We start from the raw sequence: 19883 nt of genomic DNA on the forward strand, positions 1-19883 counted from the left end.
GAATGAAGTATAAGAATGATACAATTTAAGAAAAAAAGTTTGTTCAAAGTTTAATCACGCATAGCGGAAGCAACTCTTGGATATATCGTGAACGAATGTATTTCCTTTACAGACAGAGTGAACAGACAAAAACTGCTAAAATGGGAGGAAGTGTACATCAACTGAACCTAAATGGCATTTGCCCTTCAAATGGAATTTACAACAACTAAATAAATTAAAATACGGATATGGATACATGAAGGGTATCCATTGCCGTATGACAGTCCTATTGCATTGTAATCAAAGTCTGCAACATATGCCAGCTTTGATTACTAGTGCTCTAGAAATGTGCACATAAACACAGAAACTGATATAAACAATGTTGTAGCAAATCGTTTCTTTTTCGATAATGATTAATTCGAAAAAACATAGCCGCATGATATTTGCCAAATTATAAGCATTTCTGTGATCCACGGTCAAAACGGTTGCTTTCAGTACAAAAATCGAAAAATATTTGAAATCAAAATTGCATGCTCAATCACGACAACAAAGTGAACAAAACGGCCAAAGTAATTAATTAGATAAAGAAATAGAATTGTTCGTTTTTCAGGGGAAAACAAGTGAGAAAAAGGTGCAATTTTGTTTGCAAAAAAAATTGCAAACATTTATTTTTCTTGCTCTTTTTAAATTGTGGGAAGCAATTTTGAAAATTTGAACACACTAAATCAAATTGTTGTCCTGAAAACTTGGCAACAATTTACGATTTTTTTTATTCATTGGCCGCTTTTGCAAGCTGTAGTAGCCTTGAGTAGCAATTGATGTCATTTTAAACGAAATGTCAACTTTGGCTATTTTTTCAAAAGCATCGCTTATATCTTCGTTAAATTCAAATTCCAATCTACCCTGTGCGACCTGAGATCATAGTCTGAAAAAACATTTTGGGTCTGTTTCCTCTGGTCTGGATATATAAACAACCAAGCCCTGTATCTGAGACCCAAACCGCCCGCACTAAACAACAATTTTTTTTCGATGTGACGCGCTTCTCGCGGCTGAATTGAGACGGGAACCCTAGTCTGCTATCCAAATTGTTCTCGGACTCCTTATTTGCGTCCCAGAAGAGACTGGTACCCCCTGTTTGCGACCCAAATGGGTCTGATAATTGATGTCTGCTCTGCTTGGAAACCCACTGTCGGAAAACTTGAAATGGTCTGATCAAAGGGAACTTGAAAATGGCGCCTCAACCTGGGCACTGATTTATTGCTCAGTATTGCGCTGAAGCAACTCAATTTTTAATTTTATGCAAAAAATAAGGCGAAATAATGGGACTTCGTAAAAGTTTAAATGAATTTGGAGGATGACAAGAGTAATTTTGACTTGTTTAATTTTTTTTTTCTTTCAGGTCGTGCCTCCGTTGTTGGGTCTCCTTTTGGACAACAGGTGAAGCGTGCAAGCAGTCTGACCTCACTGCACCGGGTACCAAAAAAAGAAGGAGGAAATTCGTCCTCCACAAGCCAAAAGGACCCTGAATTTGATAGGAAAATGCGACGACAAAGGCTTCGATCAGGCGGAGAAGAAATGCTGAACGGTTATACAATGTTTCATTCATGTAGAACCGTACTATTGCAAGATATCGATGGCTATTATCATAAGATCAAAAATTCATTGCTTTTCTTACAAAAATTCAGCGCATTTCAGCGAATTCCAGCGCATTATTATGTGAGGTTTTTGCGCAGAAACTTTTGAAAATTCAGTGCCTTTCTTCCAAAATTTTTAGATCATTTTTCGAACCGGTTTGCACAGTCAAGTGAATGAAGTCTTCATTAAAAGATATTTCTTCAACCTTTTTACAACGGTTTTGCCAGTTTACTTTCAATTGCTGATTTCGAACTTTACGATCTCTTTCCGTTGCCTGTGTGTGATTTTCTACCGGTTCTTCGTAAGTAGGTTCAGGCGGGTAAGTCACCGTTGCAGGGGATCATTTAACAGGGTGTCTAATTGTATCACTTCCTTAGCAAGTAGAGCCAGTTTCCATTGCTGCGTCCATTTGTCCCACGTCAGAGGAGGTGTTGATGTCGGTTTCTCCCAAAATGCTTCTATGTGCAGTGGTGTTTTCTTTGAGTCCGCTGCTGACTGCGCCATGTTATACTCATACACAACGAGTATAGTCAATTGAATTGCAAATGCTCTCGTACAAGTTGAGATAGGCACTTGCGCCGCGAATGGCAAGTTTAGTCGTTACGTTCAAATGGTTATTTTCTAGAATGGGCAATCGCGGTGCGATTGACTCTAGTCGAAACTACTGAGCTCAATTGAGAAGCTTTTGCAAGAATTAAATTAAACTGAGCGTTAGCGCTGCAAATTGGAGAATGAAGAATAAGAATGATACAATTTAAGAAAAAAAGTTTGTTCAAAGTTTATTCACGCATAGCGGAAGCAACTCTTGGATATATCGTGAACGAATGTATTTCCTTTACAGACAGAGTGAACAGACAAAAACTGCTAAAATGGGAGGAAGTGTACATCAACTTAACTTAAATGGCATTTGCCCTTCAAATGGAATTTACAACAACTAAATAAATTAAAATACGGATATGGATACATGAAGGGTATCCATTGCCGTATGACAGTCCTATTGCATTGTAATCAAAGTCTGCAACATATGCCAGCTTTGATTACTAGTGCTCTAGAAATGTGCACATAAACACAGAAACTGATATAAACAATGTTGTAGCAAATCGTTTCTTTTGCGATAATGATTAATTCGAAAAAACATAGCCGCATGATATTTGCCAAATTATAAGCATTTCTGTGATCCACGGTCAACCCGGTTGCTTTCAGTACAAAAAGCGAAAAATATTTGAAATCAAAATTGCATGCTCAATCACGACAACAAAGTGAACAAAACGGCCAAAGTAATTAATTAGATAAAGAAATAGAATTGTTCGTTTTTCAGGGGAAAACAAGTGAGAAAAGTGTGCAATTTTGTTTGCAAAAAAATTGCAAACATTTATTTTTCTTGCTCTTTTTAAATTGTGGGAAGCAATTTCGAAAATTTGAACACACTAAATCAAATTGTTGTCCTGAAAACTTGGCAACAATTTACGATTTTTTTTATTCATTGGCCGCTTTTGCAAGCTGTAGTAGCCTTGAGTAGCAATTGATGTCATTTTAAACGAAATGTCAACTTTGGCTATTTTTTCAAAAGCATCGCTTATATCTTCGTTAAATTCAAATTCCAATCTACCCTGTGCGACCTGAGATCATAGTCTGAAAAAACATTTTGGGTCTGTTTCCTCTGGTCTGGATATATAAACAACCAAGCCCTGTATCTGAGACCCAAACCGCCCGCACTAAACAACAATTTTTTTCGATGTGACTTGCTTCTCGCGGCTGAATTGAGACGGGAACCCTAGTCTGCTATCCAAATTGTTCTCGGACTCCTTATTTGCGTCCCAGAAGAGACTGGTACCCCCTGTTTGCGACCCAAATGGGTCTGATAATTGATGTCTGCTCTGCTTGGAAACCCACTGTCGGAAAACTTGAATTGGTCTGATCAAAGGGAACTTGAAAATGGCGCCTCAACCGGGGCGCTGATTTATTGCTCAGTATTGCGCTAAAGCAACTCAATTTTTAATTTTATGCAAAAATTAAGGCGAAATAATGAGACTTCGTAAAAGCTTAAATGAATTTGGAGAATGACTTTTTAAAAATAATTTTTTCTTTCAGGTCGTGCCTCCGTTGTTGGGTCTCCTTTTGGACAACAGGTGAAGCGTGCAAGCAGTCTGACTTCACTGCACCGGGTACCAAAAGAAGAAGGAAATTCTTCCTCCAGCACAAGCCAAAAGGACCCTGAATTTGATAGGAAAATGCGACGACAAAGGCTTCGATCAGGCGGAGAAGAAATGCTGAACGGTAATACAATGTTTTATTCCTGTAGAACCGTACTGTTGCAAGATATCGATGCCTATTATCATAAAATTAAAATTTAGTGCATTTCTTACAAAAATTCGGCGCATTTCAGCGAATTTCAGAGCAAAATATTGTGAGGTTTTTGCGCAGAAATTCAGCACCTTTCTTCCAAAATTTTTAGATCATTTTTGAACCGGTTTGCACAGTCAAGTGAATGAAGTCTTCATTTAAAAAATATGCCAATAACAAAAAGACGTTTTTGTCACGCTTTGTAATATGTCGTACAAATATTTCGATTTTTCTTTGGGCACAAAATGAACTCCGATTCTTTGGGCACAACATGATCTCCGAAAATATATACAAAAAATGAAAAAATAGGGAACATTGGGCGGAATTACCGCACGAAAAAATAAGAAAAAAAGAAAAATCAGCTGAATGAATTTCTTCTTTTAACCGCTCATTACGCACAGTAGTTAATGTTTTTTTTAAATATTCGTATATTCTCAATATTCCACAATGTTCTATTATCTGGATCTTTTCCGTTTGTGCCCCCCCCCCCCCGAAGTACGTTATGCACCCCCAGCGAACAGCACGTGCCACTACATTGTAAACCATTATGTCAAAATATGGCACGTGCATGTGGGGCGCAAATAATATGCACCTATTAAGCTGGGGGGGGGGCACAAACGGAAGAGATCCATTTATGTTTAGATGATGACAATAAGGAAAGTAGTGGTGGGTGGGGTGAGTCAATAGACGACATTCTGGACAGGAGGAGAAGAGAGAGAGCCAGTACTGTCCAGAAGATGGACGTCCACTCCAGATACAAACCCACTTCCAATATTGACCCTCACAGATTCAGGTTTCCTCAACTAACGACCGCCATTAACATGCATCGTCGTCTTTGTAATGCCTGAACATGTTTTTATCAGAAATCGCGCCTTTTTTGAGCCGCTTTTTCGTTGGTTCTTTTAAAAATTTATTTTCTCGCTGATAACATTGTTATGTAACCTCTCGGCGAATAAATTGAATTCCAAAACAACCCAAGGTCTATATTGGATTCTATGAGGGTCGAGTAAATTCACTGGCATTAGTAAACCAAATCCACTTTACAATATTAGTTACATAGAAAAGTCCAAGATCTCTCATAGTTAAACGAGAAACTGCTGCGTATGAAAACACTGAATAGTCTGTTCACATCGACTTAGGGAGACAAAAATTCGACTAAGAAGTTCACGAGGGGGATTAAAAATTGATTTTTACTTTAAAATGCGTAAAGGTTTTATTTCGTCATAATTTATTTTCTGCAAAAGCAATTTTGACGTAAATAGTTCACTGAATCTTATTTCTGGAAACCGGTGTTTAAAATATGTTATCACAGTTAAAGTACATATGTAGCTTTCTGTTTAGGCCCGAGAGAAGAGTCGATTTGAGACAAAAAGTTTTTTGACCACAAATTTAGTATTTTAGCTGTGTTACCATCAGTAGGAGTGTGGTTCTGCTATAGAACGCTTTTTAAAAGGACTGGATAGGCTATCTAAAGTAACCAATTACGGTTTTCTCCATGTTCACTTTTAATCAGATTTCTTCACATTGATTTGAGAATAAGAAAATGTTATTCACAAGAGGATCAAACATCAATATTTGCACTAAAAATAGTAAAAGCATTATTTCGCTCATTTGTATTTTTTTCGCAAAAGCAATTTTGTTGCAAAAAAATTAACAATATTCAAAGAACTTACTGGAATCATTTATGAAATTCCTCACAACTTTCCAGCAAATTCTAACTAAAACTAGATTTTCATTTTTTTTTTCATGCAACTTTCTAATGGCTTCAAAAACGTCAAAGCGTCTCAAAAATCCGAAAAAAATACAAAAGCGCATTTTATTATCATGGTAATAAAAACCACAATTAAGTTACTAGCCGCACTGAACAGTTGAAACAAAAAGTGCAAAAAAAAAGGTTACCGAAGAACTTTTACTTAAATGCTTTTACAGATCATTATAAGGGGGTATTGTGCAGCTGAAAAGTGAGTTGTTTACCAATAAAGAAATAAGACAATCGATGCTCTCATTACTTTAGATCTGTCTACGAGCCATAAAAATAACCAGGAGGGTCGGTAATGTGCAATTGCACACAATTTTTCGAACCCATTTTTCGCTTAATTGTCTAACAAGCGAAGAAAAGATTGTAAAAATTCAAAAGTTCAAACTTTGTTCAGATAATGAATTTAAAAAGTGTTTTATTAGAGAGCTGTTGAGGCCTGCCATGATTGGAAATGCGAGACAAGACAAACAACAAAATCAAATACTAACAAAAAAAAACATTTTTTAGATCCAAAACACAATGTGTATTTTTTGAATAAAAAACTTTTCGAAAAATACAAAGTACAGCCAATTGAAACATTATTAAAAACATCAAATTTTTCTTTTGCTTATAAAAACATGGGACCAGTTCTTAAAGAGAATAGGTAACAAATGGAAGAAGAGGAACAAAAGGGCGAAGTAAGAAATTCGCCTATATTTTTTGAAATCAAATAGCTTCAAATAATGAAAACCATAAGATGTCAATTGAATTGTTTAAGTATACTTATGTTCAATTATACGTGCATATGAGGTGATCAAAACCTGCCTTTAAACAGAATATCTTATAAGTGTGCAAAAATCGACAAATACACTACAGAAAAACAAAAACAACCAAATTTTCGGGGAAGACGGTGTCGAAGCCGTTACAATAATCTATTGCGCAAAAAGTCTGACTTAAAATATTATCAATTGCACCTTTTTTGAACACCAAAAGTTTGATTTGTGAGCTCTGAATAATGGAACTAGGTATTACGTAGACAAAAATAGAACAAAAAGGGAAAAGTTATTTTTTTCGTTTATGTGAACTTTGGAAAACAGTTAATTTCGGAGTCACAAAAACTTTAGCCATGAACTGAAAGCAGTGAACGGTTCCTTTGTTCAACCATTGAATTCACTGAGACTTACTCTAATCCAGAAATTTTTATACGACTCTAAAAAGACCGATAAATAAAAACAAAATTCAAAATATCCATTAACTTCTGCTAGAACGGGGTGTCGAAGTCTTTCAAATTACAACCTTTTTATGAAATGCTTGAATTATTCAAATTTGCTATCTTTTTAAACGCCAGTAAAGTGATATCGAACAGAATTTGACATTTCTTATGAAAAGTAGTAGTATCAAAAACGATAAACAGGTACTTAAAACGTAAAACAGTCATAAATAAACAGCCATAAACAGCCATTAAATTTTGCTCAATTAGAAAACCGATGCGGATTGTTTTTGATAACCATACGCTACATGTTTTGTCCAAAAAAGAAAAAAAATGCAAAACTCGGAAATTCATTGTTCATTTTAAAAATATATCCATTTTTGAAAGTCAGAATGACCATAGGCTTTCGACTAAAGAAATAGACATGTTGCTAAGAAAATCCTTACAAAGCCAACTGTAATTGAACCTGTCATTAGTAAACTTTGGTTAGAACTAGCCTTGATTTTGCCGTACGTCCTTTAAGAACATTTTATCATTTCGAATTTTATGGATATGGATAATTCGACAAAAAACATTTGTTTATCAAAAATAAATGATGCATTCCGCATCGCTATTGAGTTAAAATAGCAAATAGCAAAACTTTCATTCAGCGACACTCCCATTGGATGCACAATTTAAACTAGCCTTCTTTGGAGTGAACGAGGATTGTGTCAGCAATTTTTAGGTGTGTTTATACGGCAAAATTGAACAAAGTCGACTAAAAAAGCTTATTTCATGACCTCATTGATGAAAGGACGCAGTGACATTAGTGGTGAAAAGCCGGAAAACAGGGGAAACGTTTATTTAAAAAAATGGTTGAAACAGTTCAACAACACTGTTAGAGGTAAAACGAAATTCATAAAATGTATTTTTTTAAAAGATCATTACAATCTCTACAAAGAATTTGTCAAACGACCTTAATTGACTGAACAAAAAAAAGATTTGTGTATATAGTTGCTCTCCACTCAAATGGGTCGGAACAAAAAGCACTGAACCTGTTTTTTTTAAAAAGAAAATTTAAAACTGAAGGTTGTTTTCTTTTACTCAAAAATTTTTTGAAGAATAAAAACAACAACAGCCAAATGTTTTGTCTTCTCGACAGATTTGCAAATCCATTCAGGTTGCGATGAGGCGTTTATTAATTATCAAAATATTTTTTTTGACCTCTCAGACCCAATGTTTGGTTGGTTTCACAACTTTGTGGCTAAGCTCCAATTGATGCAAATTTGGATCTTTTCCAGGATCTTTTCCGTTTGTGCGCCCCATTGCGTTATGCGCCCCCCACTTACAGAGCACGTATCATTACACAGTACATCATTATGTAAAAGTATGGCACATGCGTCTAGGGGTTGCAAATAATATGCACCCACTAAGCTGGGGGGGGCACAAAAGGGAAAAGATCCTAAAATTATATGTAATATTATTTTTGTTGCGATAACGCAGAAATTGGCTCAATTTTAACCTACGCAAAGGAATTAATTTGAGACACAGAAGTTTTAGGTGCACAAAGAATTACGAAACACTCATTTCGGATCTTTTCTTTTCCGTTTGCCATTTGTGCCCCCCCCCCCCCCCCCCTCCCCCCATAGCACGACTCAAACCGCTGCCAAACATTTTAACTGGCTCATTATTTTAAAACATTTGGTCTTGCGCAGGGATCTTTTCAACAATTGCCCCCCTTTGGTACCTAGTAGAGAATCGCCACCCCTTTTGTGCTATACTTTACCACAATATTAGTTGGCCTACAGTTTAGATAGCCGAATATCAGTTTAAGTGCAATTGAGGACCGCTATTCACGGCCATGCCTCTCACGCGCTGTGGGATGTAATCCGGAAATCGCGGGTCGGTTATCGCGGCGAAGCCGCGACGCGCGCGAAGCGCGCCCACCGACCCGCCAGTCGGAAATTCTTATCGCTTTGTATTCCAATTCGGCTAATTGCCCTAGCATGGCGCACTTTATTCTATCCAGTTTAACACAGTATGAGCATACACGGAGTTTAGTCGTCTCTGATTGGTTAATAAATCGCTCGCTTAAATTCTATTCAAGAATAGGCCCCCTTTTGCAAAAGGGGGGCAATTGTTGAAAAGATCCTTACGCAGCATCTCTTTTCTTTTGCGGGTAAAGTTTGCAGACATTTTTCAGCTGAATTATTTTTGTTTGTTTTTTCATGCAGTATCTCTCCAACTAGTGTTGGCAAACTCGACATGGATTTCCACATCCGATCCATGATGGGAAAACATCACACTGCCTTTGAGAAAAAGATGCGAGAATTGTACGGGGATAAATACGGTGACAACTTCAATGTCAGTTATGATGATGTTCTCAAGTACTGGCGGAGCAGGCTGAGGAAGATAGAGGAGCGGCAACGTCAGAGGAATTATGGAGGCAAAGGCTTTCCGGGAGTTCACTTGAAGAGGTCTGATCAGAACTCGTATGATGGCAGCAGCGATGTGTAAGTGTACATACCACTGTCGTGTGTTGCAGCGCAAATTTAAAGTTCTTTGGTGAGACAAATGGCAAAATTGTGTTAAAATGTGCTAAAATTCCGTAGTTGAGAAGACCGATAAAAAATATTTGGCATGCTCGGTTTCAAATGTTAGAAAGCTTTTTGTGGGTTCATTTTTTGTTCTTGTTGGTTTCGATCGCAAGAGGGAATCGGTATGTTCGGTTTTAGGCAAAGGAAATTGTGGGAAAATTTCATTTTAGCTCGTTGACAAAACTAGTTGAACGAATATAAATTTCTTGGTTTTTTAAAATTGAAAATGTAACATTTTTGTTGATCATTGATGAGAATTCTGTTGAATAAATGACATTCACTGAGTTTCGCCATATTTTCTTGTAGTTGAAATGCAAAGTTCTTAACGGTTGGTTACGTTCAAAACCAAATATTCCGACAGTTTTTGTTTGGTCTGCTGGACTAGTAGATCCTTTCTACTACATCCAATATTTTTTCTCAACGATCCCAAATCTCTCTAACTTTTATAAAAACTACCACACTGAATCTTTCGTAGGTTTGAAAAACGACAAAACAAAATCTCTCCTGCGTTTAAAAACGACGATGCCGAATCTTTCTTATGTTAAATAGCGAAAAAAAATCATGATGACCACTAAAAATTGTCGTAACGTTCGTAATTTATGGAAAAAAGGCCAATACCAACGATTTCTTGTTTACATACCGAAAATTTTTGTACCTGGGCTGTGTTGAAAAACCACTAAAAATGCGTTGAAAAACTGAGCTGAAATGTTGTTGAAAATGCGCTAAAACCGTTTTGAACAAAATTTGCTAAAATTGTGTTTGAAATGCGCTAAAATTTTGTTAAATATTGCGCTGAAATTGTGTGCAAATGCCCTGAACTTATATTCCGCATTTTGAAACAACCGCAATGCTTTCGGTATATGCTAAGCATACTTTTTTGAAAATAATCAATAAAACGGCCTACCGACCCTAATCTGATATTCTAAAATTTGTTAAAATGAGGAATGAGATCACGTCATTGCAACGTCTCCGCAGAAATGAAATTCATCGATTATTTTTTGATGAAAAATTATTAAAGTATTCCTTCCGCACACGGAAAGCATTTAGGGAGTTCTAGTTGCTGTACTTGGATTTTTTTTGCTTGGATTGAACTGCTTGGAATCCCGCTAGAGCAATCATGAAACCGATATACGCTAACGCATCATAGCAAAAACCATTTTTATCAAAATTTTTTAAACAAGAATCATGTAAAAGAGTTCTGGCAAATCATGAACAGGAATGCCACAAAAGCGCAAAAAAGGTGAAAAAGCCCGGTCCGAGATACATTGCGGAACTGCAAACTGACGGCAATTCGACTGGAATTCTTTACTAAATTGTACTAAAAAATCTCTTCTGAGAGAAGTAATCCAAATCAGAGGTGGAGGAGGATTAAAAAATCCAGCAGAACAACAGATTAACACATTTTGCAAGATTAACATCTTTTTGCAAGAGTAACATCCTGTCTCGACAAGGGGAAATGGCCAGCAATCAAAGCTGGTATGGCCAGTAAGCTGAAATGTATTGATTTTTTTTGTACTTTTTATTGGAAGTGAAAAATTGATTATTGAGGACTTCAAGTCAACTAAAAACTGATAAATTGATATCAAGATATTGCTGAGAACATTCAATCTCTCTCAATAATTTCACCATCTCGCCTATTATAAAAAGCTGAAAAAAATTGCAGAACATCGGACCAATCTGCAAACTTCGATCACACCTTGAGCAGCCAGCTCTCTGGCTCAGCTGACGACCCTCACCCGACAAGTCCAACGGGGGAGCACTTTGACGATGTGGAGAAAATGCTGGACGCTTTCTTCAGCCAGGAGGGTCTGGATGACCTTGAGAGTTTAACGTCAGATTTTCTGGACGATCTGGAGGCTAAACAGGCTGAAGAGAGTGGAAAAAATGGACAGAATCAAGACGGGTCAAAATCACAATTAGCTGTGAGCCCTATGGGCGACAAAGCACTTTCGAGGTTAAATAAGTTTGTTATTCTTACCTAATAATTGCATAACTTCTTAACTGATAATGGATATTTAGGATCTGAATACTCCTACGCTCTCGCCATCCAGGATGTAATATTTCTCTAGAACCGCAGCTATGTGATGGACTATGATCTAGTGCAATGGAACCCCCCCCCCCCATACTTACAGATATATAGACCAACGATATTTTAAACCGGCGACATGATGGTATTATTTGCGTGTATTTCGATGTATATTGAATATATAATTTATCATTTGCAACTAGTTACATTACTCTGCTTGAACTCGCTGCGAATTTCTGCTTTTCAGAACTGATACGTACGCCAAGCATAATTTTGGAATGATTTATAACGAGTCCAGCAACCTTGCTTAAAACAAGCAACTTTTGGAAGTAAATTTTGGAAATACCCAACCTGCAAAATGCCGAGAGTTCATGGGCATCAACTTCTACCTGTATATATAGGAACTTCTGATTTCAATTAAGACACGCACGTGCACCGAAAGTGTACAGTGCAAAAATTTAAATACCAGAAGTTATTATATACCTAGCCAAAAGTTCGCTTCCACCAACTTTCGGCATTTTCGAACTCGTGAGTGTTTTACGTTACTCCAGAAGCTAGTCCAGAAGCTCTCAGTGACTTCAAAGCAGCATCACTAAACATATACTTCTGGCACTGCAGACTTTCGGCATTTTGAAACTTGCACTTTTGTGTAAGTGAAGTTGACATTACAAAGGCTGAACGAATTTTCTCCAAGTTGCCAGAATTTATGGTGCCTTCTCCAGATTCTAATGGCCCGTTCGGAGGTTGTTTGTTGTTTTTTATTGTAGGTCAGTTCCCGGTCTTTACTCAGATCTATCGGTGAGCGCTGATGCGTCCGGGCAGATCCACACCGACGAAGCTGTGACAAGCGGCGAGCAACATTCAGTTCAAATTACTGCTAGCCAGAATGAAACAACAAAAGAGGGAGTGACAAGTGTTCAAGCAAATACTGCTGGGTTTGCCCCCGTCGGATCTGGAGTTGTTTCAGCTTCTTCAACGGGTGGACTCAACTCTGTATCCCTGTCCAATGAGAAGGAACCTCCACTTTTGACCGCCTCTGGAAACCCCCAAGCACCAACGCCAACTCCTATTATTACTCAAGGTATATCATATTGGTGAATTTTTAAATTTTCTTCAGCGTTTATTTTCAGTTTTTTTTCTAATATGCACCATAATTAGAATGGTTTTGGTTGAAAATTGGGATCTTTTCCGTGCCCCCCCCCCCCCCCAGAGTACGTTATGCACCCCCAGTTACACAGCACGTGTCATTACATTGTAAATCAATATGTAAAAATAAGGCACGTGCGTCGGGGGAGGGGGGTTGTAAATAATATGCACCCACTAAGCTTGGGGGGGGGGGGGGGCACAAACGGAAAATATCTGATATCATATCATAAAGGGGGGGGGGGGGGCTGTGGGGGGGGGTATAAACTTAAAAAATACTGAAACAACACGAAAATACAGATTTACAGTTTCGATTCTCACGATCTAAAATCAATAGTTTATGACCATTTTTAGCCATTGTTCAACCTTTAGACTTGTTTAAATAACCGAATAACCAACAATGGTAGCATTAAAACATACTCAAGCTCTACCTAATACCTTTTCACTGTGGTCACAAGCCAATAGTGAAATTAGAACGTGAACTTAACTTATAATAATTATTACTATGCATATATTCTCCATCTGGACTGATGAGGGTACAAATTATTAAAATTAACCTGGACTGATGGCAAGTAATACAGGTGAGTGTTTAAGGTAACGCTATTTATATTAATCTTGTATGTTTCTTTATTATATATAAACATTTTTTTTTTTCGTTAATGGAGAGTTCGACCATCATTCTTAAATAAATACTATAAAAAATACTGTAAACTATATCAAGGCTACGGATAAGAACTTCGAGAATAGAGGTTCGGAAACTCTAAAAAAATAGTTGGCAGTCTTCAAAATTTTTTCATAGCTTCTAAGGATCCCCCCGGTACCTAGAAAACAATCACCACTCTCATCATAACTATACTTATTAACAAAAATGATTAGTCTACTGTTCAAGCTAAAAAATACTATAAACGGTAAAGCGAACCGCAGCTCCCAGTCACGCCATTCAAGAACTGTAGGATATAAAATGAAAATCGCGGGCAGGCTATTGCGGCAAGCGCTACACGCATAAAGAATTCTGCCCACTGATTCGCCAATAAGAAGATTTTTTTGCTTTATAATTCAAATCTTCTAAAGACTTCTATTCCTTAGTATTCCTTTTCTTCCTATTCTTCAAAATATTCCTATAAATTAATTACATTCTATTTAGTGTAATATGGTAGGCGTATGCGGGTAAAGTTACATTTCTCCCTTGTTGGTCAATAAATCGCTCGCGTAAATTCCATCCAACAATATACCCCTTTCGCCAAAAGAGGAAGTTTGTTAAAAAGATCCGAACACAAAGTTAAAGGATTCAAAAACATAATCTTAAAAACTTTTTTGCTCCCAAATATATCGAAGAGATGATCGTCTATTGCTTGCTGCAAAAAACCTCATTGAAAAAAGGAATGATTTTCCGTCTTTATTCTTCCCACTTTTGTTTCCTAGCTGGGATGAGTAAATATATATAAATATATATATATATATATATATATATATATATATATATATATATATATATGTATGTATGTATATAAATATATATATATATATATATATATATATATATATATATATGTAAAAGTGTGGGTGTAATATATAGATATGGGTTGTTTGTTGGCTATATTTGGGCTCATAGATTTCTTTTGGATTGAGTTGGACGAGGCTTGTTGGCGGATTTTGAGGTTGGATAAAAGACTTCAAATGACGAAAATGAAGTTAAATTGTGGCTTTTTTCGTTATTAGTTAGTTAGAAATATGGCACCTGCTATTGGTGTTGCCAATAAAAAGCGCCCAATGAGTTGGAGGAGACAAAAACGGAACAGGAAAGGATCTAATTTTTGTTCACAAACTTATTGGGGACTGCACTGTTTCCTCTAGGTAAACTTTTTTTAATGGATTTTCGCCACCCAAAACTTACCAAGAATTTCTCAGCGTATGCTGTTAAGTATTGAATATGTCGTACGCAAGTGGGATTGCGTACTTGATCTTGAGTCGCGAGTTGCGTTTATGTTTTATGTCCTACTTGCGCAGCGAGTGCGCTTTACATAATTTTCTAAATGAATCCGCTTAGCGAATTGCTTGGTGATTATTCGTCTACTTTACTTGATCCGTAAAGACAGTCAATGAAGAATGGGTTAAATTGAGCAACTGTACGCGAAGTGCAAAACTAAGAGAATGAAAATTAATGCAACTGGTATTCCAGAAGTCATAACAAACGTGAACAATATTTTCCCGCTATGGGAGATGGGAACAACAGACTAGCATGTGAAATAACATTGACTTGTACACTTGCCCCTCAGGATTAAGTACACTAAATAAATTAAGTACATCGTATAATAAATTTACTGCACTGAATTAATTTATGATGTATGACATTTCTCCCGCTTCAATGAAAATTAAAATTGCGTAAAATAAAATTTTAATAACAATATGAATAATATTAATACTTATTCACCGGTTAAATAGTATCAACAATATATATTTACTGGTTATCATAGCTAGTCATAAATAATAATGTATCAAGTTTTAGATTTTCACATGTCTTCTTCATCAATGATGAGCTCATTTGAAGTACTGTGATCTGCTGGTCGTATACGGGGGTCTGTCGGTGATACCTGTCCTATGATAGGCGAGGTAAAGTCGTTTGCTATAGGTTCAACCCGCGTAGCTGTATCAACAATTGTTTGTACAACCGAAGGTTGTATCGATTCAATATCTCCTGCGCGTCGATTCCTACGAGGTGGAGCAAAGTTCGGGGGACACGAATTAGTGGAGTCACCAGACGAGTTTTTTTATCGTATCCATAATATTTAGGACTTTTTCTAGTCCGTTTTGTTGCTCTTGTCAGTATATGTGGTAATGTTGTTGTTGGAACCGAAGGAGATGACAAGAGTACGTCTGGTTGATTATTTGTAGTAGGGGGTGCAATTAATAAGTCTCCAGTTATAATTTGCTGTTCGGGAGCAGCCTCTGGATTTTCGGGTATTACTTGGGGAGCGAAATTTTCCGGTACTTTAGGCATACGTACTCGCATTGCGCGAGCAATGTTGGATTTGTTTGATGATACACCGCTACCAGTTTCTCGTTTGCGGTGCTTCATTTTTCGGTCTCCTTTTTGTATGCGGGTACACTCTTTGATGTGTCTAAGTATCTTAGCCTCAGTTGTCTTCTCGTGCGTGCGGGGTCCTCGACGGTTAATATATTCAGTTAATTTGGTTTTTCGTTCTTCCCGAGTACCAAATTTTGCAATATCACTATTGCGCACTGTTACTTCCATCTTCCCCGGTTCGCGAATGACAGAAGTGTATTGATCGGTCTTTTGTATCACCGATCCTGGGGCCAACACCTCATACAAACCATCCAGATTTTTCTTGGATCTTTTACGAAGATATTTCTTTCGGGCAATGTTTAACTGTAGGGCGTGTTTTTTCAGAGGAAGTGGACGATGCGCTTGCGTGGTGCGAAGGAAACGCGATTCATTATCGGTTGCTAGCCGTTCGCGAGTGGTGGCGTCCTTTGTCGCTTTACACATATTGCGTTCGATTTCGTCGTCGCTCCGGCTGTTTCCCCAGTGTCAGTGTTCCTCCGGCAACAATTCATTAGGGGTTACAGTTTCTTCATCTAAATATTGATTCAAAATTTTTTCATACCTTAGATCAGATGATATTGGCTGAGTACTTATATTACTAAGTGGTGTATTGGCTTTACGCCCAAAGTGTGATTAGAATGGCGAAAGCTTAGTTGTTTTATGTTTACATATGCGAAGCTGGTATATAATTGAGTTTAATGCTGCTTTAATGGTGAACGAATGTAATTATTTATTTGCTTCTTTTATACATGCCAAGCGTTGTTTAATAGTACCAATAAGTCTTTCAACTAAACCTATTGCACGATGATCGTTTGCCGGACCTGGTATTAATGTGATATTATTTTTCATACAAAAACTTTTTACTTGGTTACCTACAAGACAACGAGCTTGGTCTATTCTTAAGGAACGAGGAACTCCATGAATTTGTATATAATTATCTAAAAATTTTATGACACTCGAGGCATTTGCATTATCAACCAATTCTGCAGAAGGATATTTTGAAAATCTATCAATAAATGTTAAAATGTATATTTCATGTTCTTTTTCGTTGTTATTGGGCCCTGCAAAATCTATTTGTATTTCTTGGTTCGGAACTATACATGGTGTATGTGCTTTAAATTGTTTTGCGGGAATAACAGATTTTAAATTTTTACCGATAGCAGTGCAAGATTTGCACTCTATTGCTTTGACAAGATAATCACGATTCATGTATGGCCACCAGCAGTGCTGAGCCATACATACCATCCTCCAGCTACCTGGGTGACTCGCATGCAAATCGTCAATGAGGGCATCTTTGAGCGCATTCGGAATGGCCACCTTCTCGTCCGTACAAACACACCCGCCAGTCACATGAAGGTCCCGCCAATAGCTATGGAGATACGGGTTGAGGGCCTTTAGTCGTTCTTCATCTCCCCATTTTATACAGTCCCAAACCTCCTTCAGAACTGCATCCTTGCTTGTGAGGGATGCGATTAACCCTTTGCTGAACACTTTTCCCACCACGCTCTCAAAAGACATTACTTGGGGGCTATCCGTTAGTGGGGTGCTTAGATTTGAATGAGAGGAGGATCTGCGTGGCGTACTTTTGGTTGCATTGTCTGTAAACGATACGCGGGGCGAAGCTCTTGTTGTTTGGGAGGAGATTGATTTTTCCTTTAGAGATGAAGCTTGTTGACTCATTGTTGATGAGAGTTGAGTTTTTTCAATTAAATTAATTGACAAAGAGGAAGACAACTGAATTTCAGGTTGAGTTTGGGCAAAAAGCACTTCTTTGTTGTTTGTTAATTGAGCACGTGAGTTATTTAAAGAATTTGAGTTTGGCTTACTAAAAAAGGTAGGAATTTGAGGCTGATTTTTGATTGACAAGTGAGAGTGACTTGTTGGAGCAAATTTGGAAGTATTTTGGTAAGCGAGTGACGCTTTTCTTGTTTTTACAAGCATTTGAGGCTCAATTTGTACAGGATTAATTGTAAATGTTAGACTATGTGACGCAAATTTAGAATGAATTGGGTATTTAGTAACTTGCTTTGCAAAAGAGGCATCTGAGGAATGCATTCGAGTCTTTTGAGTATTTAATAAAGTATTATGCCTGGCGGGTGTTAATTTGTTAAAAGAAAAGCGTACTCGCGATGCGAGATCGGAAGTGGAATTAATTAATTTAGAAGTGTTGACTTTTGAAGTAGGATATGTATGTGCGAACACGGAATCATTTTGAGTTGAATGTACTCGCTGATCATGTGCACTAGTACAATTAATACTCTTAGTGGGATGAAGAAATGAGTTATATTTTTGATTTGCGAATGATTTAGTATTATAAGTTAAGTGTACGCGCGAGGCGTGTTTACTATACGGATGATTGAATTTAAGGGAGGTTACATTAGAGTTGTATTTTCGCGCCGCGAGGTTTGAACTAACATTTGTTAAGCGTACACGCTGGGCGGACTTTATGTCTAAATTAGAAGTTTGTTTTGAACATAATTTTGAACTATTGTTTCGCGGGCGAATAATTCATGAATTTTTTTTGAGGATTTGGTGTTTGAGCATCAGAATGTATGCTTGATAACGTTGCGACTAAAAATTCCTCATCATATTTGGAAACACTTTTTGATGGTTGATATGGATTTCGAGATATGTAATCAACTAGTCCCATCTTCGCGCCAGGTAGATGCTCTATTGAGAATTGATAAGGCAAAAGACGATCAACCCATCGTGATAACCTACTATTGTAACTTTTATTTGATCGATGTTTTTTTAAGATGGAAAGTAATGCGCGGTGATCAGTGATAACAGTGAATTCTTTACCATACAAATAATTTTTAAAATATTCTATGGACCATACTACCCCAAGAAGTTCTAATTCGTTAATACTATAACGTTCTTCACTACTGTTTAAAAATCATGATGCAAAAGAGATCGGCTTCCAACCGTCAACTGTTAGTTGTTCTAGTGCTGCTTCCAATCCGGAGCGAGAAGCATCACATTTGATTCGTGTTTCGAGTTGGGTTTTATAGTTTTCTGTATGATTTGCTATGCGGGTTTTTATGGCATTAAAATGTAGCGTATGAGCGTCAGTCCAAATGTGTTTAGTTGACTTACGAAGTAGAGGTCTTAAAGGATGACAGAGTTGAGCCAGATTGGGAATAAATTTACTAAAATAGTGGACTGAACCGAGAAATGAGCGTAATTTTTTAAGTGTATTAGGTGGTTGCAATGATATAATAGAGGATGTTTTAGATTCGAGTGGCGATATCCCGGATTGAGTTATATTATATCCTAACCAGGAAATTTTTTGCTTCGCAAAGTGGCATTTAGGAAGATTAATTCGAAGATTATCTGTGTCCAGTTTTTAAAGACAATCTAATACAAGTTGGAAGTGATTATCTTCAGAACCTTTACTTACAATTGAGATGTCGTCTACAAAATGTATTTTTAAGACCAATCAAGGTGTAATCCATTGCCTTCTGAAGCTCGGCAGGCATGTCTGTAAGACCGTAAAACCCCGTTTTGAATCGATATGTGCCTGTCATATCACTACTTACAAAATTAAAATTACAGTGTTTAGCAGTTTCAGGGTGTAGGTTTAGTTGGCTGTATGCATATTTAGGATCTATAGTAGAGAAATATATTTGTTCCGCTGGTTCTGTTTTGTAGTTTGTTATTATTTGTGATATGGAATCCATAAGTGTTTCATTATTTGGCATCTGATATTTGTTCTTGTGAATTGCTTTATTAAGAGTTTTAGAATCTAATGCTAACTTTATGGTTTGATCTCGTTTGACCGTGATTACAATAGGTGAAATAAAGTATTGGTCGGAACAGTTATTCAGGTTTTCTATATGTCCCTCTTCAAGAAGTTTTTTAATTTCATTATTTTTACTCGTTTTTGTAAATTAATGGGTACTCTTCTACCTTTTTGGTGTTTTGGCTGAAAATTTCGATGGAATTTAGATTTAACAATGTGTATTTTGGAGCGACCAATACGTGTAATAAGTTGAGGAAATTGTTTTGCAATACGTGTTTTAAATGGACATTGAGATGTGATAGTGTTGACCATACTACCTTCATTTTTTGGGATTTGAGTTATTGATATTCCGAGAGCGTCTAATAGATCTCTACCCACTAGTGGTTTTAGCCCGTCACGGACTACCACAAATTCAGCTTCTTCAAGT

At 37.0% G+C, this 19883-nt stretch overlaps 1 protein-coding gene across 1 annotated transcript in view; it reads left to right on the plus strand.

Annotated features, from left to right (window-relative positions):
• The window catches only part of LOC142341381 (uncharacterized), a 66032-nt gene that overhangs the window by 26753 nt on the left and 19396 nt on the right, over positions 1–19883 (plus strand). Inside the window, exons 5-9 of the mRNA XM_075392310.1 lie at positions 3706–3891; positions 4600–4750; positions 9119–9397; positions 11145–11435; positions 12275–12588. Of these exons, the coding sequence (XP_075248425.1) occupies positions 3706–3891; positions 4600–4750; positions 9119–9397; positions 11145–11435; positions 12275–12588 (1221 nt within the window). The remainder of the gene's footprint in view (positions 1–3705; positions 3892–4599; positions 4751–9118; positions 9398–11144; positions 11436–12274; positions 12589–19883) is intronic.

Source organism: Convolutriloba macropyga, chromosome 6 (assembly GCF_964194025.1).
Source record: "Convolutriloba macropyga chromosome 6, txConMacr16.3, whole genome shotgun sequence".
Classification (NCBI taxonomy): Eukaryota; Metazoa; Xenacoelomorpha; order Acoela; family Convolutidae; genus Convolutriloba; species Convolutriloba macropyga.